This window comes from Phascolarctos cinereus, unplaced genomic scaffold, assembly GCF_003287225.1.
Source record: "Phascolarctos cinereus isolate Bilbo 61053 unplaced genomic scaffold, phaCin_HiC Scaffold_9;HRSCAF=440, whole genome shotgun sequence".
Taxonomy (NCBI): Eukaryota; Metazoa; Chordata; class Mammalia; order Diprotodontia; family Phascolarctidae; genus Phascolarctos; species Phascolarctos cinereus.
Window position 1 is genome coordinate 68,482,249 of NW_027556402.1, and position 22,966 is coordinate 68,505,214.

General features: G+C 39.3%; 1 protein-coding gene across 1 annotated transcript in view; it reads right to left on the minus strand.

Moving 5' to 3' along the window:
* Window positions 1-22,966, minus strand: part of TENM3 (teneurin transmembrane protein 3) — an 825,548-nt gene that overhangs the window by 151,391 nt on the left and 651,191 nt on the right. Inside the window, 6 exon segments of the mRNA XM_078148915.1 lie at window positions 5,632-5,832; window positions 7,759-7,953; window positions 8,142-8,243; window positions 8,678-8,830; window positions 8,833-8,887; window positions 20,224-20,438. Of these exon segments, the coding sequence (XP_078005041.1) occupies window positions 5,632-5,832; window positions 7,759-7,953; window positions 8,142-8,243; window positions 8,678-8,830; window positions 8,833-8,887; window positions 20,224-20,438 (921 nt within the window).

Below are 22,966 nucleotides of genomic sequence, written 5' to 3' on the forward strand. Positions count from 1 at the left end.
GTTTGACCCTACTCTAGATGGTCTTTTTCAGTTCTAAATGTATGAGCTTATGATTCATTCCAGCTGTAATTCAAGATCCAACTCCCTTGTGATATCTCTTTTTATTGATTGTTATCTTGCGTTGTTATTTAACTCTTCAAGCATTTAAGCCTTATGTCTCTGACCAGATTGTAGGTTCCTTGAAATTAGAATCTTAGAACTTTTTTGCATGGCCTTGGGAAAATGGTTTAACTTGTCTTTACCTCAGATACCTTATCTGTAAAATGAAAGGGTTGGCCTTGATCAACAAAGCTTTATAGATTTAGAACTGGAAGGTATCTTAGAGGCTCTTGAGTCCAACCTCTAATTCTATAGATGAGACAAGCCAAGTTACTTGTCCAGGGTCACATAAGGAATAAGTATCTGAGATGGGATTTGAATCTGTGTCTTCCTAACCCCAGGATGTACACCTTATCTGACATCCCTCAGTGGGATATCAAAAATACTAAGATTCTTTATGTGGAGGGTTTGTATGTATGTGTGTGTGTGGAGGAGAAAAGGACGGAAGAGGGATAAAACAGGGAATGGGGACAGGAGAGATGGGAGAAGGGAGGAGATAAGAAAGAAATAGGAAATAGGACCTCTACCGTTAAGGATTCCTCACGGGCAACCAAAATTGCTAGAACTTTCCCTCTGATATTGCCTACAATTACATTTATCTATAAACATACACAAATATAGATGCATATACACATTTGGGGAAAAATTAGATGAAGTCAAGCTGTATCTCACTTTTTCAGGCCACTCCCCAACTGCTTAGCAAGACAATATTACTTAGTAGCTGTGTGACTTTGGGCAAGTCACTTAACCCTGATCCCCTCACCAAAAAGCCAAAAGAAAATAGACAATATTGTAGCATTCACCTTTCTCTCCAACGCAGGAAGAGAATACTGGGTGGCCAATTTCTCTTATATATGGGTAGTTCTTTCCAAGAAGGGATGATTTTATATACACACATAAGTGTGTTATATGTATATGTGCATATAGATATGTGTGTATGTGTCTGTGTGTACACACACACACACACACACGTACGTTTGCTGTTATTCAGTTGTTTCAGTAGCATCTGATTCTTCATGACCTCATTCAGCATCTTGTTGGCAAAGATACTGGAAGTGGTGTGCTTTTCCTTCTCCATCTCATTTTACAGATGAGGAAATAGAGACAGATAGTGGTGAAGTGACTTGTCCAGGGTCACACAGCTACCAAGTGTCTGAGGCTAGATTTGAACTAGGTCTTCCTGACTCCAGGCTCAGTCCTCTATTCATGGTGCCACTTAGATGTCCAAGTATGTTTACACACCTATATCCATGGGTGTGTATAAATATCGTGTGTATGTATATCTTGTGTGCATGTAGTTGGAGTGCTGTCTTCTCCAACAAAATACAAGCTCCCTGAAGGTTATCTTTCTTTGTATGCCCTTCCTGACTGCTGGCACACCTCATTCTGCTCCCTTCCCAAACACAGTTCTCATTCTTCAGTCACATTTCAATGCACAACCACAAACACACTCATTGTCTGCTCTTCCCCGTTTCTGTGCTCACCTACTCCCAGATTTGTCTCTTAACTACCAAATGATCAACACCAGCTGGAGGCCATTTCCTCAAGGCTCCTCAAGGCTGCTGTGGAATCACCCCTTGAGGCCTCCAGGGAACCCCTTTTTCTCCATTCCATATTCTCAGCTCCACTAGACCCCCGTGAACCTACCAAGATGCTCAGTAAGATGATGAAGCTTCATTTGCCTCAATTTGTACAACAGAAGCATTAGAAACTCAGCAATATTAGATCAATGGGAGGGTTAATTAGACAACATCTTCTATTTTTTTCTTTCCTCCTAGGAGGGAACTACCCATGTGTGGAAGAGAGATTAGCTACCCTGTTCTCCCGAGATTAGCTACCCTGTTCTCCCCTTCCCACCTTGGAGAGAAGGGAGAATGTTACAGTATTCTCTTGCTGAGAAAATGGGGAATGGCCTGAAAAAGCCAGACACAGCTTGACTTCATCTAATTCCCCCTCTCCCCCAATTTCCCTGGGACATGGGAAAGGCTGGGTTGTCACCATGTTAATACGGTGACAACTGTCATCCCCCTCCAGTCTCAGGAGCATACCATAGTTGTTCCTAAGGGAAACCTATACTAATGACAGCTGAATGGACTGTTTGCTATCTTTGGATTCTGCCATTAGCGAACTATGGTCCGTTGTCATTTTCATGGAGAACTGGTTAAACCATTTGTGCAAAATGTAGGATCTTTTGGGGGAGATTAAAGCAAAAATTACAAAGAACAGACTTTTTCCTCCTATGACAAATGAAGTATGCAAAACAGCTTTTTCCTACCATATTGTATAATCAATAAATACTAATGCCTATAATTGTTTTCAGCAGTAAGGAGTGTATTTAAAATGCATAGTGTATGAATGTCAGAAGTATAAAAAAAAACTCAGTGAAATAGTTTAAATAGGGTGAAAAATGAATTCTCAATTTGATCAATTTTGCCAAGTTTCTGCCCGGGGTGTGTGTGTGTGTGATAGTAGTATAATTTTTCATCATTTACTCTTATTACTGGCTCAGAATGTTTTCTGACCTCATCACTTGACTGAAAATGTTATTTGACCATTCTTCTCTCCCCAAATCCACCTCCTACACCCCCAAATCTACATTTTTCTGCACCAGTCATGATGATCTCTTCACATTACCCAACTCATACATCCCAGATGAAGCAATGTGTCCTTGTCCTCCATATGGATAGTAAGGGGCAGAGGAGCCGGTCTCCAGAAAAAAACAAACTGTCATTTAGACTCAGAGGGAGAAAATAAGCATAGAAAAGGAGAAACTAGTGTTTCCACTGAGATCTTAGTGAGGGAACAGAAATCTGGCTTCAGTTTACCCAGCTGGGAGTCACCAGAAGAAAATATGCCAGAGGGTTCAGCAGTTATAAACTGAGTTTAAGAGCAAAAGGTTCCCAAGCCATCTTTTTGTGATACAGAAGGATGGTCTACCTGGAGCAAGGTGAGGGAAACCTGGTAGGGGCAGGGAGAAGGCAAACAGAAGTGTAATGCAGACATTTTGTTTCATAAAAAGGAGTCAGGCTAAGAGAGTAAGTTTTTGGGGTGTGAAACACTGCTGCTCACAACATATGACAGTATCATACATGTATATCTGGAAAGGACCTTAGCAGCCATTTACTACAGTGCTTCCTTTTACAGATGATGAGAAGGAAATAAGCATTTGCATCCTACGGTTGCATATATCACCCACTGTGTTAAGCATTTAACAAATATCATCTCAGTTGGTGCTCACAAAAACCCTGGGAGATAGTTGCTGTTATTATCTTACTTTATATTTGAGGAAAGCCAGGTAGACAGAGGTTAAGTGACTTGCCCAGCATCACACAGTAAGTGTCTAAGGCTGAATTTCACTCCAGGTCCAGCACTCTGTCCATACCACCACATAGATGCCTCAGAAGTTAAATGATTTGTCCAAGGTCACAAAAGAATTAAGTGTCAGAGGAGGGATTCGAACCCAGGTTTTTTGACTCCAGAATCAGTGTTCTTTCCACTGTACCGCACTGCTCACTCACCTCTACTCATGCCGCTATTTAATCTCTACATTCTATGCGACAGCTGCATCTTTCTTCATGCTATTCACCAGTCTGGAAAGCCCTTCCCTCCTGTCAAGATCCTGCAAATCGTCTGAAGTCTCATGACCCACCTTGTCTAAGAAATCTTCCCTGATTATTTTGTCTTCTGGTGCTGACTCCTCTAAACTCCTGCTGCACTTAATGAAATCAAAACATCGATCACTTACTTATGATGCTTCTCCCATGGATGGGAGAGAGCTCTCTATGTGTGTGTCCTTGGCTGGCCTCTTTATTCTCAATGTGTGACTCTCATGTTCTGAGTAACACATGAGAAAATTAATAAAGGAAATGTAATTGTAAATTTAATAGAGAAAATGCAAAGTCATCAAGAGTAGGAAGTAGTTCTTATACTCATATACAGGGTGTTCCAGAAGTCTGAGTGTCATGGTAAGCTATTAAACATGGCCTCCCATGGTATTGGGCTCTTAGCAGGTAATAAATAAATAAACACTGGCTAATTAAACAGAAAGTGCCATTTCAAACACAAATACACTTGCCATTATTGTTTTTAAAAGGTCCCTTTTTTCTGGAAGCATGGGCTACCAAGGCATGATGGGAGGTACTTCTCTATACGTACGTCATTAGTTAATGTCATGTTTACACTTCTGTTGACAGCTGAAATTATTTGTCTAAATTGAGGTCTCTTTAGCTTACCATTATCATGACTTGCCTGTCAGGAAGAGAGAGAATGTAGCTGAATTTCACAAGTTAAACAAAGCCTCCCATTTTTTACCAGGGAAGACTGGTCACGCTCATGTTTCAACAAAGCAGCTCAATTCAATTCAATCGAAGAAACATTTATTAGGAACTACTACTATGTGCAGGGGCAGTTAGGTAGTATTGTGGATACAGTGTCGGGCTGGAGTCAGAAGACTCCTTTTCATGAGTTCAAATCTGGCCTCAGAAACTTACCAGTTGTGTGGCCCTGGGCAACTCAATTAACCCTGTTTGCCTCGGTTTCCTTCTCTGTAAAATGAGCTGGAGAAGGAAATGGCAAACCCCTCTACTATTTTTACCAAGAAAACACCAAAGGGGTCATGAAGAGTTGGACATGACTGACAAATGTCCAAAAAACAACAAAACAATAAAAAACCACAAGCAAGGTTCTGTGCTGCACATTAGAACAAGATGAAAAATCATACTGTCTCTGCTCTAAAGTCTACTCTGGGTGACAGGACGAGTCACAGACACAAAGGAGAATGTGATGAAGGTGAAGGAGAGCGTGAGAGTTAATGGTGTAAGAAACTCTGAGAGGGGAGAGATGACTTCCAGTTAAATGAATCAGGGAAGGTTTTATGAGGAGGTAGCTTGGAAGCTCTGGTCTGCAGGAAGCAAACTCCCTGAAGCAGGGACTCAGATTCGAATTCAGCAAACAATGATAAAATGTCTGTGCTAGAAATAGCACTGAGCACATATTGGGCAATGGCCTGCAGATGGATTCCAGGCAATGGGTTCTTCTGCCAATAAAGACCTATCTTTTCCAATGGTCCATTTAGTACTAAGTCTCCTCACACAGGGATCACAGGATCATGGATTTGAGCTGGAAGGGACCTTAGAAGGATTCTAGTCCAATCCCTTAATATTTCAAATGACTTACTGAAGCTCAGCTAGCTTCAGCACCTGCCTCAAGTTCACTCAGGCAGAACGAGCTGTAATTCAAGCCCACGTACTCTAGCTCTAAAGCCAGTACTATTCTCACTAAAACAGTACAGAAGAATGAGACTTTAAAAACTACCCTACATCTAATTAACTCTATTTCTATTTATACATATAGCTTTCCACACACATCTAGATAACATCATTTTATTTTCATAAAAAATTCTTTTTTAAAAGAGTTGTCAAAAGTTTTTTTTTTTTTGAGTTCAAATTTTTAACTATTCTAGGTCCTTTATTCATACAGGGAGACACATCAGAATATGAAGTGCTCTGATGACACGGAATTGACTGTCCTTACCATTTGAGCAGTCTGGGCCAGTCCAGTTTGGGTCACAAGTACAGGTACCACTTTCTTGAAGGTACGTTCCATGCCCAGAGCACTGGTCTGGGCACATGGTCTTCAGTAACTCACAGTTATTTCCACCCCATCCTGGGTTGCAATGACATTCACCATGGATACACACCCCATGATTAGAGCAGCCAGGGTCTAAACAGTCAGCTGTGAAGAAAGGAGAATATTTTGACAAAATGAATCTAGGATGTATAAAACCATCCATCCATCCATCATCAATAATTTTTTTCTTTGGTTAGGCAATGGGGTTAAGTGACTTGCCCAGGGTCACACAGCTGGTAAGTGTTTATGTGTCTAAGGCCAGATTTGAACTCAGGTCCTCCTGACTCCAGGGCTGGTGCTCTATCCACTGTGCAACCTAGCTGCCCCTGTCATCAAGAATTTTTAAAGCTACTATTATGTGCCAAGAGATTCTAAAGACATAAACACAAAACTAAAACGGTCCCTGCCTTATAGGAACTTACATTCTACCAGGAGAGTTAATCTGTACATGTAAGAAGTATATACAAAATATACGTCGATTTTGTAGGAAAGCCTCCTAGCACTCACTGAGGTGAGTGGGGTAGAGGGCAGGAAAGACTCCATGCAGAAAGTGGCCTTTATGCTGGGTCTTGAAAGAAATCGGGGATTCTAAGCAGTGAGGGGGAGGGGTGAGTGTATTCCAGGCGTGGGGGATGATCAGAGCCAAGGCAAAGAGAGAAGAAATGGATTTATGTGTTCTGTGTGAGGGACCAGTAAGAAAGTCCAGAATAATTGGATCAGTGAGTGCTAGAAAGGAAAGAATGTATAATAAACTAGAAGATGGAAAAGTAGGCTGGAACTCACTTCAGAACAAGAGCTCAATTCCATTTACCATCAATCACATTCTGGGTGTCCTGATGGCAATTGCCCAGCAACCAAAATATGTTAACAAACTCTGAAGAAGCCATCGTTAGCCTCTGGAAGAACTGTATAGCAAAGCAAGTGACATCCCAGATAAGAGGCACCAGCCTCAAAGCCATTTAGGTAATTGAGAATCTTGCAAGGATTTGTAATTTTCCTGAATTATACTGAGATGCACTTGAGGTTTCAGACTTTTGCTCTCTCTTCTGCCTAATCAGAAAGGAATAAGTATTGAATTCTCTGTAACAATCAGTATCAACTGACTTAATACACTAAGACAGAGTTCTGACAGCTGGGTAGGACCCTCAAACTGTTTCAGAAATAAATGCGTTGCATACTCTCTAGACTTCTTGATTCACTTTAATGTGCTTTAGATGACGAGATTTAATTTAGCAATTTGACTCAATAAAACTTTACACTTGTAGGGTCAATGGTCTGAAAATTTAATTCCAGAGGCTTAATTGCATTACTTTGTACGTGCAGATCAATAAAATTGATTTGATTGAAGAAGGAAAATGGTGCTTTTCCCTTTTAAAAAAGTATTTTAAAATTCAACAGTGTTCTATGTTGTGGCATCATGAATGTTATCATCATATACAGTTCTGGAACTCACAAATTTTGTGATGCTTCACATGTGACATATCAAAATCAGCCTTGATGTAGAAATGCCAAAATGCCACACGGAGAGGAGGGACGGCAGAATAAAACAGGGGTTATTTCTTTTGAGATGTGAAAAAAAATCAAGACTTCTGTCTGGTTTCCTTTTATTTTTTGAGTTAGGGGGAAGACTCTCAATTTTTAAATTCATGATCTCATTACTAATGTGATATTTGATCCATATGGTCTTTTAGTTCTTTTTTGGACGATACAGACCCATAATTTCATTGGTATAGGGATTCCCAGCAAAGAACTTCCTCTACCAATGTATAGTGGCACCTCCATTCTAACTCATAGTCTTGGAAAGCAGCTTTGAATACTTTATAGGAATGGCAATCAAAATGACTTCTATAACATTGTGCTTCAGAAATTCCAGAAAAAACAAAATCTCAAAGCTGGTTGGAATAGAAAAAGAACCCCCCTACCCCCAAAGATGGGTGGTCCAAAGGGATAAATCCGCAACTAGACATCTTTGGTGTAATAGATTTCTTTATGAGGATAAAAACAGACATCTGTAAATATGTACATGTTTACCTTCTTCACAGTTTTCCCCTTTGTATCCTGAGTTGCAAGCACAAGAGCCCATAATACAAATCCCACGACCCCCACACTGGGGGTCAATGCACTGGGTGGTGGGCACATCACACTCGGTACCCTTCCAGCCGCTGAAGCAGAGACAACGTCCTTTGGAATATTGCCCATTTCCGCTACACAACACTGGACAGGCTGCTGTAAAATAAAACATGACAGAAGAATTAACAGCCATCTTTCTCATCAGGCTTGGGAAAGAAAAGAAACATCTCTGGAACAAGCCACATGGCAGTTTCTCTTCCTCCCGTGACGTGACATTCTGGACTCCTTGTATTCCTGCTGCAGAATAGTATTTACTTAAGAAAGGAATTCGACTAAATACATACCTCTTGAACAATCGGGGCCCAGAAATCCTGGAAAACAATGGCATGTCCCCGAAACACATTCTCCGTTTCCATGGCAATTCCGGGGGCATTCGACCACAGACTCTGAAGAAAGGAGAAAGAAAGAAAGAAAACTTGTATGGGCTACCTCCCACCACAGTGCCAAGTAGATTCTCCAACTCTGATCAGTTTCGGGTACGTGCTGAAATGGCTGGTCTGTTCGACAACTTTTTAAAAAGTAATCTCTGCTTGCAGTGGGTTATTAGAACAGGCAAAACAATTTCAAATTAAAATTTGAAAATGTTCATTTACTATAAACTCCTTCCCTTTCTTTCTCTTGTTTTCTGGCGAGTATCACAGTTTACTTTTCACATGTTCATTACTAAAAAAAAATTTTTTTAAATATTTCTCACCTCTTACACATGATTTGAAATGGTAGAAATTAACAACAGAAAAAATCTGTTAAAACATCCTTCCCCCTTCCCTAACCTGTGCCTTAGGTTGTGGCTTTGCAGAAATTCTTCAAAGACTGTTCTTACCTATAACGATGGTATTAAAAGACACCTGCTCTACATTTTTCCCATCATTATAAAAAGCCAGATGCCAGATTCCAGAATCCAGATACTGGATGAAACCAGCCTCGTGAAGACTGACAGATCTTGTCTGTCGACCAGCTCTTTCTGACTCAAGAGGTTGCGCTGCTCTCTCGCTATTAACCTGCTGCCATCCAGCAGTTCCACAAAGTCATACTGTAGAAGGAGAAAGTGAAGTTCATTAGAAATTGTAAGTGCTTAAAAAACATTCTTTTTTTTTTAACCTTTTTGTAATAAATACAGTTCTGGAAGAAAGTTCCAGGCAGATAGCTAGTTCCAAAGGGCAAAAGCCTGCATATGCTCACAAGGGGAATGGTTTAGAGACAGGGGTGGGGAACCTGGCAGTAGCTTCCCATAGGACATTATGTTGCAGATAGGAAAGTGCTCACGCTGTCATATATATGATCCCATAGCCCTTATTGCTCCTTCTAGACCCTAACCCTAAATGCCTCTGACTCTGAATGCCTCTGACTACGACTCTGACTTAACGCCAAATGCCTCCAACCCTAAACCTAGCTAGCACTTCTATGTTCATAATATGTGTCTTTTTTTCCCCTTTTCATATTAAGGCTTGTAAAGCACTTTATATACCCCTTCATATTTAAGACTCAAAGCGTTCCTATAAAGCAGGTACCAGAACTCTCATTTTCCTGATAGGAAAACTGGGGTTGACAGAGATTAGATCAAGTCCTAGATGTGAAGCATAAAGAGACCTTAGAATTCATTTGAGTCCAACTCTGTTCGTGAACGTGTTAAGCTACTTCTTGACGGTGAGATTCTTGTGGACGGGGACCATATTTTGTCTCTGTTTTTCTGTCAGTATCTAGAGTCAGGCTTAATGCCTATTGGGTATTTCATATGTAGGAAGACCCAAGTTCAAATCTGGCCTCATTTAATTATTAACTGTGTGACGCTGGGTAATTTTATTTAACCCAACTCTGCCTAACTGTCCTCATTTATAAAATGGGAATAATAATAGAATCTACCTCACTGGGTTTTTGTGAAAATAAAATGAGATATTATTTGTAATGCAGTTTGCAAACCTTAAAGCACTTATATCAATATTATGATTATGATTACATGGTTGTTGGTTAGATAAAGGATGGCTGAATTTTCATTGTGTTTAAACCATATGCATGTGTGTATGTGTGTGTATGCATACACACATACGTGTGTGTGTGTGTGTGTGTGTGTGTTTTCCATGTAGGACAGCAGATTCTGTACTGCTGCTGAATCCTATAACTATCTTGTTACTAACTAATAAATCAACGAGCATTAATTAAGTGCTTATTGTGTGCCACAGTCTAAGGGGATACAAAGAAAAAGCAAAATGATCCATGTCTTCAAAGAGTTCATATTCTTAAGGAATGTAAATAATCACAGAGTTTCAGAGTGGGAGGGAACATTGATAGCTATCTAAGCCCAATTCATACCTACCCCTCGGTTACCTATTGTAACACCTGATGAACGGTCAGTTGGCTTCTCCTTGGAGACTCCAGTGAGGGATCATCTCTCAAGGCAACCTACACCCCTTTTTGGACAGTTTTAATTTTTAGGAAATTTTTCCTGACATTAAGCTTAATTTTTTCCTCTTTGAATTTTCTACCAATTTCTCCTGATCTTCAAAATGAACCAAGGTTAATCCTCCTTCCACACTGCAGAGGTCACAGAGTTTAGGGACGCAGCCATCTTGTCTTCTGGCAAACATTCCAAGTCCAACATCCTTATGTGAGTGAGACCACCAGATGCTCTGTCAAGCCCTTCTGATGTTCATCCCACAATTCTTGAATTCTTCACATTTACAACTTTCCTTCTTTCTATTTCTCAGAATCTTTAGAATCATTGGAAACTCAATTCAAGCACTACACCTCCTATACATGCCTTCTCCTGACCATCGTAGCTGCCACTGTTTCCCCTCCCCCCATAATTACTTTGCATTTTGTATTATTTACACGTGTACATGTTGAATGTAACCACCTTGAGGGCAGGGACTGTTCCATTTTATCTTTATGTTCTTTTCCTTTAGCACAATGCCTGGCACAAAGTAGGCACCTGACAAATGCCTATAGCTTGATTACAAGTACACCAATAAAACAAAATGCCATGATAACAAGCTATCTATGTGCTTCTGATAAAAAGCACACCAACTGGAAAATTAAACTAACTTAAAGGGCTGGAGCACAAGCAATAACACCAACTCCCTCCGTAAGTATTTGTGAACAGCCAATTCTCATTCAATTGCATCTGTTTTGTTAAGAACAGTCACAAGCATCCAGGGCTGCATACACTCAACTGCTGAATTCTACAGGAATCAGGAACCGAAAGATTTCACTTTGCAAATCCTGTAAATGTAGGCAATAACTGTGTGGTTAAAATTGTGCACCCAGAGAGAAGACCCATAAAGAAGATAACAGACACTGAAGAAGCTTCCTATTAGACTTCCAGGAAGAACACTTCAATTTTAAAATAAGTTTCTCGTAGCTAAGGGTTATTCAGTTGTCATGGTTTAGTTTGATGATTACCCTGAGACACGAATTTGTGATGAAAGGTGAATTAAAAGAAAGAAGAAAGAAAGGCAACATGTATTTCTGAAGTGACTACTATATACTGAGGCACTCCCTTAGTCCTTTGCAAACATTATCCCATTTAATCCTCACAACAACTCTGTGAGATGGGTTCTATCATGAGATCAATCTGATGAATGAGGAAGCAGAGGGAGGTTAAATGACTCACCCAGGGTCACAAAGCTAATAAAAGTCTGGGGCTGGACTTGAACTCAGGTCTTCATGACTCTAGGCCTAGGGCTTGATCTCCTGAACCTCCTAGCTATCTATCTTTCTCTGTGTCTGTCTCTATATACACACACATATATAAATATATATATGAATTTTCTCATATATTTCAGATATTTCTCAAATAGGATTTTATCCAAAGTCTACAGGGTAGTGAATTGGGTCATTAAAAAAAATCTTCAGTGTGTGCCAGTATCTGGCATATAACGAATACTGGTTGATTGGGTGAGTGGAGTGGAGATAAAATCAGTTTATGGGCCCTGAGTGTCTGTGATTTTTAGTGTTAATATCAACCTTGGGGAAAAAATAGCTCCTTGTACTGTACAAAACCCAATGGATTTTGCTATTGGATAAAACTTAAGGTAGATTGGGGTTTATCATATCTATAAAGTATTTTAAAAATGCTGGCCTAAAGAAAAGGTGATAAGACCTCAAGAATGCTGGACTTAAGAGTCTGAAGATGTGGGTTTAGATCCCAGCTTTGACAATGACCGACTACAGGAACCTGGGCAAGCCCTTTGAGCTCTCTGGACCTCTGTTTCCTTATTTCTAAAGTGAGGTCTTTGTAAAATTAACCTCATATGGATGTTGTGAAAATTGAATAAAGCATGGAAAGTCCTCATAAACTATGAACAACTATACAAGTGTCAGGTATTATTATGAATAGTGTAGAGGAAGCCGGCCTTGGGAGGCAAAAGTATCTGAGCTCAAATTTAACCTCTGACAAAGACTGGCAGTATAAGCAGAGACAAACCATTTGGCCTGAATGTCCTATGCAAATCTTAATTAATACATCAGTCAATGAAGAAGCACTTATTAAGCTAGGCAATGTGCCCAAGATAGGACAGGAATAGGAGCGGAATCGTGATTCCACCACCTCAGGGAAGTCTCCATCTGGGGACTACCACTTATAGGCTTAGAGAATCATCCAGAGCACTGAGTTCTTAAGCAACTTGTTCAGGGTTACAAAACAAAGACAAAAATTAAAGTTTCTGTCTTCAAGGACTTACACTCCTTGGGTAGGAGGGAAACATAATTTCTATATACTGCTATTACTACTACTACTACTACTATTACTGGTAGAGGTACTACTACTACTACCACCACCACTACTACCCTACTACTACTACCACTGCTGCTGCTATTTCTACTACTACTACCACTATACTACTTCTGTTACTACTACTACCACCACCACTACTACCACTATCAGTACTACTACTACTAGTACACACACACACACACACACCCCACCAGATAAGGCTTCATAGAGATGGTGATGCTTTAGCAGAATTTTCTAAGACCCTAAGTTACAGAGTTGCATATGTGCATCATTGCGGGGAGTTTCCACAACTGGTAGTTTCCTGCAGAGATGAAATCACAGATCCCACCCTCTTCCCCTCTCCTCTCTCCCCATACACACCCAGTTCATAACAATGGCAGAGATGGGGGATAAGGACTAAATCTGCGAACTCGTTGGTGTAAAGTCTAAGAGTTTTGGGGGAACTTCTGGATGAGGAAATTCTGAGCGTGGAGGTCGACATCTTCTCTGCAAGTTAGAGTCTTAGAGAGTCACCTTGAGCAAAGATGTCAACTAGTCAACTGGCTTCTTTCTAATAAAATCTGGAACTCTGGGACACCCAGGACACTGATTAACTTTTCCCTGGTTTGGGAAAGGTGGAGGTTAGCAACTGATGCAAGGGAACCAACATGGAGAACCAGGTAGGCAATCCCAAGAACTGGGGAGACAGAGGTGAGGAGACAATGCCTGAGGCAGAAACAAGATCGAAACAGTGGCTAGCAGGAAACAAGGGTGTTATGCAGAAAAGAGAATGACTTATGTTTGTGATGCCTGCTGGCCTCACTGCCATGTTTCTTTTGAGATCAATGGCCTGGCCCCCAAACTCACCAGAATTCCCTTCAGGTGCAGAGTTCCCATTGCTAGATAAACTTGTAGGTTCCATGCTCCCCTACTCCCAACCTCTCACTCCCTGTCCCCAACGATCTTCTTGCAGATTCTATGTAGTATTTATGTCAGGTACTGGCCAGAGTTACAAAGAAATGATTCACTTGCTTTAGGAAAACCCACCCAGTATTCTCATCATTCAAAGATTTAAATATTTACTTTAGTAGGTAAAAGAGAAGCAAAAAATTATATATAACATATAATTTTTCTTTTATGTTAACAACGCATGAAAGAATCCCATTTTTCTTATCATATGACAGTTTCAGAAAATAAATGGAAGCCAATGCTGAACTACAAGTAGTCTCTTATTATCACTGCTGAAAAGAGGGCATAAGAATGTTATTCAAATTATGTCCAAACTTAAAAAGATCCTCTTTACTCCATATACCCTAAATCACCTTTACAAGTTTCCATTAAAAGTAATTAATATAAATGGAAAAAGTATGTCTGATTCGATTCCAGGACTGTGTTGATTTTAACATATAAAAATACTGACATTCCCCATGTTCTCGCCCTTCCTCACGACAGAGCTTACAGAGCTTCATTTGTATCTAGATGATTCTTAATTCCCCACTTCATATTCTTCCCTATTTCTTTGTCTGCCTATCTGAGGTGGTCTTGCATGCCATTTTCAGCATCTTGCACCTTTTGATATAGCTTGTGTTTCTTTCTGTTCATGCCCTCTTGGATTTAATTCCTCTCTTTCTCCATCACTACACTTTTCTTAAAAAATAAACCAACCCCAATCAAATACTTTATTTAATCCTCACAACAACCCTGGGTGATACATGCTATCATTACCCCCAATTTTTTAGATGAGGAAAAGAGACAGAGGCTCAGTGAATTTCATAGGATCACACAACTAAAAATTGTCTGATGCCAAATTTGAACTCAGGCCTTTCCGACCCCAGGTTCAGTGCTTTCTAACCGTTACATGACCTAACTGCCCTTCATCACTGTACTTTTCCAAGCATTATCTGCCTGTGACCACAATAGCAGGCCATTAACTTACTCTCTTCTCTCAATGGTGAAGCTTAACAATCTTTACATTTAGAGTGTGAAATATTGACTTCTTCACATATTGTTGGTTTTTGTATCCCTTGAAGGTATCCTTGATAAAAATATAAGAAGGAAACAGATGGCTTTCACAAATTATTTGTGACAGATGATTATTTCCATGATCACCAAAACTGACTGAAAGGTGTACAGAGGATACTCTGTTTTTATTGTTTTTTGACTATTTAAAAAAATTGACTCAGCAAAACAGAATGCTACCTTAAAGGCTTTCCTCCCCTGAGGTGTCTTTCACACATCTATAAATGAAATTACTTGATAGACCCAACTCTACAAACAACTTTTTTCCAGTGACTCTTTAATTAGCAACACCAAGTCACGCATACAGCTGGGAAATAGACACTCCACAAAGGTGTCTATTACGAAGCATGTCCTGCACAGGGTTCATATGGAGAAGGGATTCCCTACAGAGCAAATTCATGAATTTATTTTAAAAAATATTTCAATATAACTGGTTTCCTCTGCACTATTGTTTTATGCATTTCAAAATGTTCTGAGGAAGGGGTCTCTAGGTTTCACCTAGGCAGCTAGGTGGCGCCATAGCACACAGAGCCCTGGACCTAGAGTCTGGAAGACTCAAGTTTAAACATGGCCTTAGGTATGTACTACCTTTGTGACAGAGCCAAGTCATTTAACCTTTGTTTGCCTCAGTATTCTCAAATATTAAATAAGGATATCATGCCCTAATATTAATGACACCTACCTTACAAGACTGTTGTGAGGATCAAATGAGACAATATTTTTAAAGTGCTAGTATGGTACCCGGCACATAGCAGGCACCTGGTTCTCTGTCCTACCTTTGTCCTCATCCCCTTCTCAGACTGCCAAAGAGATTTATGGCACCAGAAAGGTTAAGGACCCTTGCTACAGAAGATGAAGTTTTCCAGATTTTCATGATGGCAGTAAGACCCTGAACACTACAAGACCTCCTCAAGGAAATTCACACGCATTAAGAGAATGGCCTGACAATCCACATAGAAAAAAACAAATGGATGAAGTGTGCCTGTAGCCTGATCATGACATATAATTAGATAAGCAGTACTCTGCGCCAGTCTATCAGTCCATTTAAACTTGAAAAGCATGGCAGATGGATAATAAGCTGGGACTAGAATTAGAAATGAGGAAGAAACTGAGTTGGATTGTATTTGGAAAAATTATGTATCACTTTCAACAATCCCCAGAAACTCTTGGACATAAAGCCCATCATTTTAATATCAATATTCTCTGATGAGTCATGGACTACCAGACTCTTCAAAGACTCCAAAGGGCAATAGAGGGACCTATAGAAAATAGCCTGCAGTATGTTACAACAATGCCTGTTCACAAGAAAGCAGTGGAAAAGATCACCAGAAGATGAATAATCAGGAAAGAAGATGGGCATACAGCAAGAGTGAGGGATAACAGATAGATATTTCAAAGAGCTTTATATATCTCTGGAATGTTAAAAGATCCAAGGGAGGCATTCCAACACATATAGATCTTCACTGGAAGATTTATGGGAAGAAAGAATGTAAGCTCCTTGAGGGCAGGGACTGTCATTTACATCTTTGTATTCCCAACCCCTTGCACAGTGCCTGGTACATAATATATGCTTGTTAATTAGCTGACAGACAGAATACCTACATCAGTGAGAGTACAGGCCCATTAAAGGACTGTCGTGTCTCATTCATAAGCTCGAGTTGAACTAAATTTCCGGATCCTTATTTTAATTTTTATCTAGAGACAACAAGTTATGGTGCAAAAGAATGGACACTGGTATTCCAGTCCTGGCTCTATCACTAATTCATTATACAACCTTGAAAAAGTTACTCAACTTATTTGAGCCTCAAATTTCTTACTTGTAAAAGGACAGGATTGGATTACTTGGTTTCTGCCAATTCTATCCTCCCATGACTTTATCAAACTACGGTAGAACCATATTCTCCTTCTCAAAATCTCAAACCCAACACTGGATGAAGGACTCGGCCCGTGACAAAGACTATACTTGCCATACCCCTTTAGTTAGAGATGAAGAGATCTGTATGGATTAGGGGTCTCAAACTGCAAAACCATTTTTATTGCGATTTTCTGATGAGATGGACTAGTTTACTGCATCAGTGCCTTAAATCTGCTCCTTATTCCTTTGTGCTTCTTTTCAGTTTAACTTCTGGGCTGCATGCTCATTGTCAGGCTCAGTTTAGTAGTAGATTTCGGGGAAGTTGTAAAAAATCCGTTTGATTATTTAAGTGGTGACTATGAAGACACTTTTCACACTTTGACAGATTCCACTACACTTTCACTATAAACAGTCTGCTCTCTGACACAAACAGCCAGTCTCCAGCTTGCTTTGAGGAGGCGGAATTACTGAAAGGACTTTTCATTGAGTCGTCCTACAACAGCAGCAAGAATTACAAAGAGAGTCTTACAGGGAGATTCTAGGGTAGTTTAAACAGAATGAATTCCAAATATGGTGCCATATTTGTCTGCAACACAAGAGATGAAAAATTTTAATCATGTGCTTGAATGTGTGTTTTCCTTATTGATTCAAGTATTTGTTGATGCGATTTTCACAATTTCCACAGCCATATAATTAAATGTACTTTTATTAGAAAATCTACAGAGGATCTTTTCTAATATTTCTTTTTAAGGATAATTTTTTTAAAAAATGTGATGTAATATGCATAATTTTGCTTCATAATTCACTAATAACATCCTAACTGCTAAGTACAGTAGCCCTTTTTCATTGTTCATCTTCCTTGACCTTTCTGTAGCACTGAACACTGATCATGCCCTTCTCCTTATTGTTCTCTCCTCTCTTGGCTTCTATGAGCTCTTTCCTGCTTGTTCTCTTATCTTTCAGACTGTTTCTTCTTCAATTCGTGGTTAATTATCCTCCATCTTAACTGCAGATACCACAAAGTTCCCTTCACATTCTCTTCACTCATACAAGTTCAGTTATCTTAAATCAAAATTCAGTCAATCTATCAACCGATCTATCTATCCATCCATCCATCTATACAGGTTTAATGTGTACCCTGAGCACAAGAACCTTATCTTTAGCAACACATTAGTTCTAGGTAATGTCCCATTGTCACTTCAAACTCATTTCGCCCAACATTGAACTCATCATAGAATTATTGTACATTGAACCTAAGGTACTACCTACTACAACACTCATCTAATACAGGAAGAAATTCATCTTTACCCCCAAATTTGCCTCTCCTCCCAACTCCCCTGTTTTTTGGAAAGCACCTTCATTTTCTTAGTCACCCACCAGGCTTAAAATTTCAGCCATCCTTGACTCTTTCTCATTCCTTCACATCTCATTAATTGCTTTTTGATTGGATCTTGATAAGATCTCTCACATTTGCTTGGCACATAGTATGCATTCAATAACAGCTTGCTGATGAAGTGATTGTTTCCTTTCCAGGCTACCATTCTGAGGCCTTATCATCTTTTGCCTAAGACAACTTCTTATTCACTCTTCCTACCTCTAACCTCTCTTTTTTCAAATCTATGCTTTACAGTTATACAGCTGATAAACTAATCTTCCCTATATACAGGTATGATCATGTTACTTCATTGTTCCACAACCTTTCACAGGCTCCCTTATCTTGTCAATTAAAGCCTATCATAAGGTGGCTTCAGCCTATCATTCCAGTTTGATTTTGCTCTGATTTCGTGCTGATCCATATTCAGCCAAATTAAAGCACCACGTGTACCCCAAACTCAACTTGCTATCTCTGCTTTCCATACATTCACAAAGGCCACCCTTACCTCCTCAAATGTACACCTTATTCATCTTTGCCTATGGTAATATTTCTTTTCTGTTAAGGGTTAGCTCAGTTATCAGTCATCCTAACAACCCTTCCCCAAATCCTCCAGCTGAAAGTATTCTCAAAATTTTCTAAAGCACTTTGTCTGGATTTCCCCACTGCATCCAGTATATCTATATACATATCATTCTTTACAAGAAGAATGTAAGCTAGTTGTAGGTAGGAAATATGTCATTTTTTCATATTTGCATGCCTAACACATTACCTTGCACAGAGTAGCCATTAATATATTTATTTAATTGAATTACATTTTTACATTACAAAAAATAAACAAGCTATACATAGTATGCACAAATAGTTCTTTATTGCTATTCTCTATGCTAGGCTAAAAAACAAAACACCTTCCCTAAATAAGGAAACTCATTATTGTCTTTGACCGCCAACTAAAAGCCTGGTTTGCTTGCAGTTTGACAAAACTTCTGCTTTTGAGAACCCCTATTTACTTAAGAAATAACTGCCCTTGGAAAATAGCTTTGTCTCATTTTTATATTTTAAATGTAGGTAATTTTTAATTTTGGACATAAGAAGACATGACTAATTTCCTACCCTAATTTTTTAACCTATGTACCACAAATATAATTATTATGACTATGGAGGAGACACCTTGTGATAAAGTGGTCAATTCCTCTTTGCAGAAGGGCGTTGATTGAATGGCAGGGATGTGCTTAAAGCGTTATCACATTAGCAAGAGGCTGGATGAAGTAAGTTCCCTTTTAATACTAACATTCTATGAATGTGTATTCTTAGGATAGTTGAATTTAGGATCATAAATCAGAGCCAGAAAGGACCTTGGAGGCTATTTAGTTTAATCCCCTCATTTTACAGGAGAGCAAACTGAGGTCCAGAAAAGTTAAGTAATCTGCTCAAGGTCACATAGGTATTAAATATCAAAGGCAAGATATGAACACCGGTCTTCTTACTTTTCACACTATGCTGGGCTACGATGTATGAATGATGTTATGTTTGCTTCTCTACAGAGACTGTTACTTTCCGATGATTTATTTCTTCATAGAAGTAACAGTCCTACTATAAGTAATGGCATAAGTTAGTGATCTGCACAGCATTCAAATTATAGGATACAATTTCCAATACTACAATTTTCAGCCTATTTATTAACAGACAGAAAGTGTCGCAATTAGGGTATAAATGTGTAACATATTCAAGAAGATGAATCGAGATGTGAAATAAGCTACTGATTCATCAATTTAACACCTATATATATAATACATTAATACTAAATAGTAAATATTTATTCTATTTTAATATATTACTTATTAATATTGATTAATGATAACAAGCAATAAATAATAATAAAATGAATATTTAACACCAATCACCTTACTATTAGTTTGGCTGAGCAAAAACCCTGAGTTAGGAGACTTGGGTTGTGTGACCATAGACATATAATTTCCTGTCTCAGAGCCTCAAGGGGACCTAAATAATACTTGCATTCCTTACCGGGACATAGTTAACAGAAGTTCTTTGTAAATTTTAAGGCTGGTTACAAAGAAATTACTATTATTATTTGCTTAAACATTTAGCCATATACTAAAGTTATTTTTACCTTGGATTAGTTCACTTTTACATTTTGTTACATCTATATTTATGAAAATGATCAGATCAAGATCAGAAGAAAATGCTTTTCTTCCACAAGCAGATGTAATAATCTCATATGAAAGAAAACAGAAGCCAGTGTGACCTTCATTCACAATTTCCCCCACTGCCACAGATCAATGCAAAAGGGGCCAGTTTGACATACAGCTGAAGTCAGAAAGCTAAATAACTTAATAAAATGCAAACCAGTAGTTTTCATCTTACTGACCACAACAGGTAAGCTCCTCTTACCTGGGTATGGGAAGGTGGTAAGCCTTTGCGGCCATATACTCCAATCAGGGCATCCTTCTGGAGGGAGATATTGAATTTAAGAAACTGTGGCTGATCAATAAAGAGCTGGGATCTCCAGAAAATCCCCGGAGGAACCTCTTGAATTGCTCTCCGGCCAATATCAAGTTCTCCTGAATCTATGGTGTTATTTTCTTGAGCAAATCCACCTAATTTCCCTGTGTGTAAAGGTACCCACAGGGAGATGAGAGAAAAACAAACGCATGAATTATTAAACAAGTCACTTTTACAAGGGTTTTTTATTTTTTAAACTACACCCTCTAGTAGTTCACATTCTTACTCCATGCTACCCAAGAACGTTCACTTTAAAGCCTCATGCTCGCACTGGATATTCTGATTTATCGTTCCTGCTTCAGCGCATTCCTTGAGATCTTTAAGTCGGAATCCTTCGACTTTCCCCAAGACATGCCTATTACTGAAGCTGCTTTCACAGCTACTCTCATTCCTGATCAATATAAACATAATTATCTTACAAAGTATAAGTCTTGTCATTTCTTAGGAAGGATTAACTCTGGTACTAATCAGTCCTTCTAAACATGCCATCACACTGGAAAGTGTAAATTGAGAGGAAATGGATCATCTAAGTCTCTCAAGGCAACCTGTAAGTAAACGATAACAAAAGCAACCAGTGGCACTGATAGCAGCAGTTTTCTAAGAATTATATATGAGGGTGAGAGAAGAATCCGATATAGACATGAAGAAGGGGAGGGATGATGAACAGAGGGATGTTTCCATAAGCATACATACTGGAAGGGTATAGCAAAACTTAGCCTCCTCTGGGCATCCCTTCACCCAGACTTTACCCTTGACTGGCTTTTCGTAATGCTTTGCCCACCCATCTTCAACTTTCAGGGAATGAACGAAGATCTTTTTCTTTGAAACTCTGTCACTCTTTCAGCATGAACTTTCAACCTCCTTGCAGGTAGAAGGTAAACTCCCAGAGGGCAGGGATTGTTACCATTTTTACTTTTTTTGGGGGGGTGGAGGAATGGGTCTTTGTATCTCCAGTGCCCACAGCTGGTTTGGTTTGGGTGCCCACCACTGAAGATACAAAGAGCAAAAAAAAGAAATAAAACCAAAACAATTCCAGACCTCTGAGAGCTTACATTAAGGGGAAAATATAATGTCTAGGCTTCCCCCCACCCCCATTTAGGCAGTTCAGTGACTCTTAAACTACCACTCTTTGATATGTTTTCCAGGTCAGTTGTATTCACTATAAGATATCTTACATTTTATTCTATTTTTTTCAGTCTTTTGCCTCTTTTCCCCAATATTTTTGATCATTAGCTTCTATTTGATCAATTCCAATTTTCAGGGAGTAATTTTTCTCGGGTAAGGTTTTGTGCCTTTTGTTCTGAACTATTATCTTTCCTTATCTTTCTTCCATAACTCTCATTTCTTTTCTCATTTTTTCCTCTACCACTATCATTCGGTTTTTAAAAATCATTTTTTAGCCTTTTTAAAAAAAAACTATTACTTTATCTCATCTAGGAATTAGTTGGATTTGTAAGCAAGCTGCTTTTTTTTTTTGAGGCTTTGCTTGTAGAGGTTTGGGTGTTAGTCTCTTCTTTTGGATTTGTATCTTCAGCTTTTCTATTACCATAATATCTTTGTATAGTGGGATTCTTTTTTTGTTAGCTCTTTCTCCTACTTCTTGACTTGAGACTTTATTTTAGGGCTAGGCTCTACACACTTCTGAGAGGAATGTCTGGACTGAGCTTAAGTCCACAAAAATCTTTCTGATGCTTTCATGGAGTTATTTCATGTGTTATTCTAGGACCTCAAGGTCCTAGGGACCTGTTAGTTTTCAATAATTCCAAAGTAATGTGATCCAGGAAAGTTTGCTCACTGCCCTCCTGGTCTAAGATCTGCATGTTCCTGATTCAGATCTGGGTGTGGTGGCTTGTCCCTTGTTGGATACTCCAGGAGTAAACCACTATCAGCCCACTGGGAAGGGTGGCAGGTTCAGAATGACTGAGTAGGCATTCCTACTCTGGTTATTCAACGCAAGCTTGAGTCAGGGCTAGAGGTTAGAACGGAGTGAGTCCCTGCTCAGCACAGCAAGTGTCTGAACTGTAAGTATTCATCTCTACCACTCCTGGTTGCTGCTGTCTATTTTGGATATGTGACCCAAAACTGAGTAGAGACAGAGCATCCAGATGCATCTGTTACTACATCCCGCATGCCTGGAATCTCTTCCTGCCCTGTGCTTCCTGTCTCTGTTCACAATCTCCATGCTCTTTTGGCCTCTAGGTTCTATGATGCTCTGGGCCTCTGACCACACTCAATCTCCAGGGTCTGCAGAACTCTCCATCTCTCTTTGCTCACCTGGGGTGGAAAAAATGACTCACCACTGATTTTTTTTTTTAAATTTCCCAATCAGAATTTGATCTAGTAGGCTTTCCAGATCTTTATGGAGAAAAGTGTGGTGAGGACTTCGGCTGTATTCCTTGCAGTTCCTCAGCTACCTTGGTTCTGTCCTCTGGACTAAATGATTTTTAAGTGTCCATCTAGCTCTAACATTCTAGGATTCTATAGTAACAATCTCTTTTTCACTTTTCATTTTCATTTAATAAATACTAGAAGCCCACTAACGGTAAGATACTATGCTAAGTATTAAGGGTCAAAGGTGAAGTAGGGTACAACTCCTATCCTCAAGGGGTTTCAAATCTGTGGATTATCCACT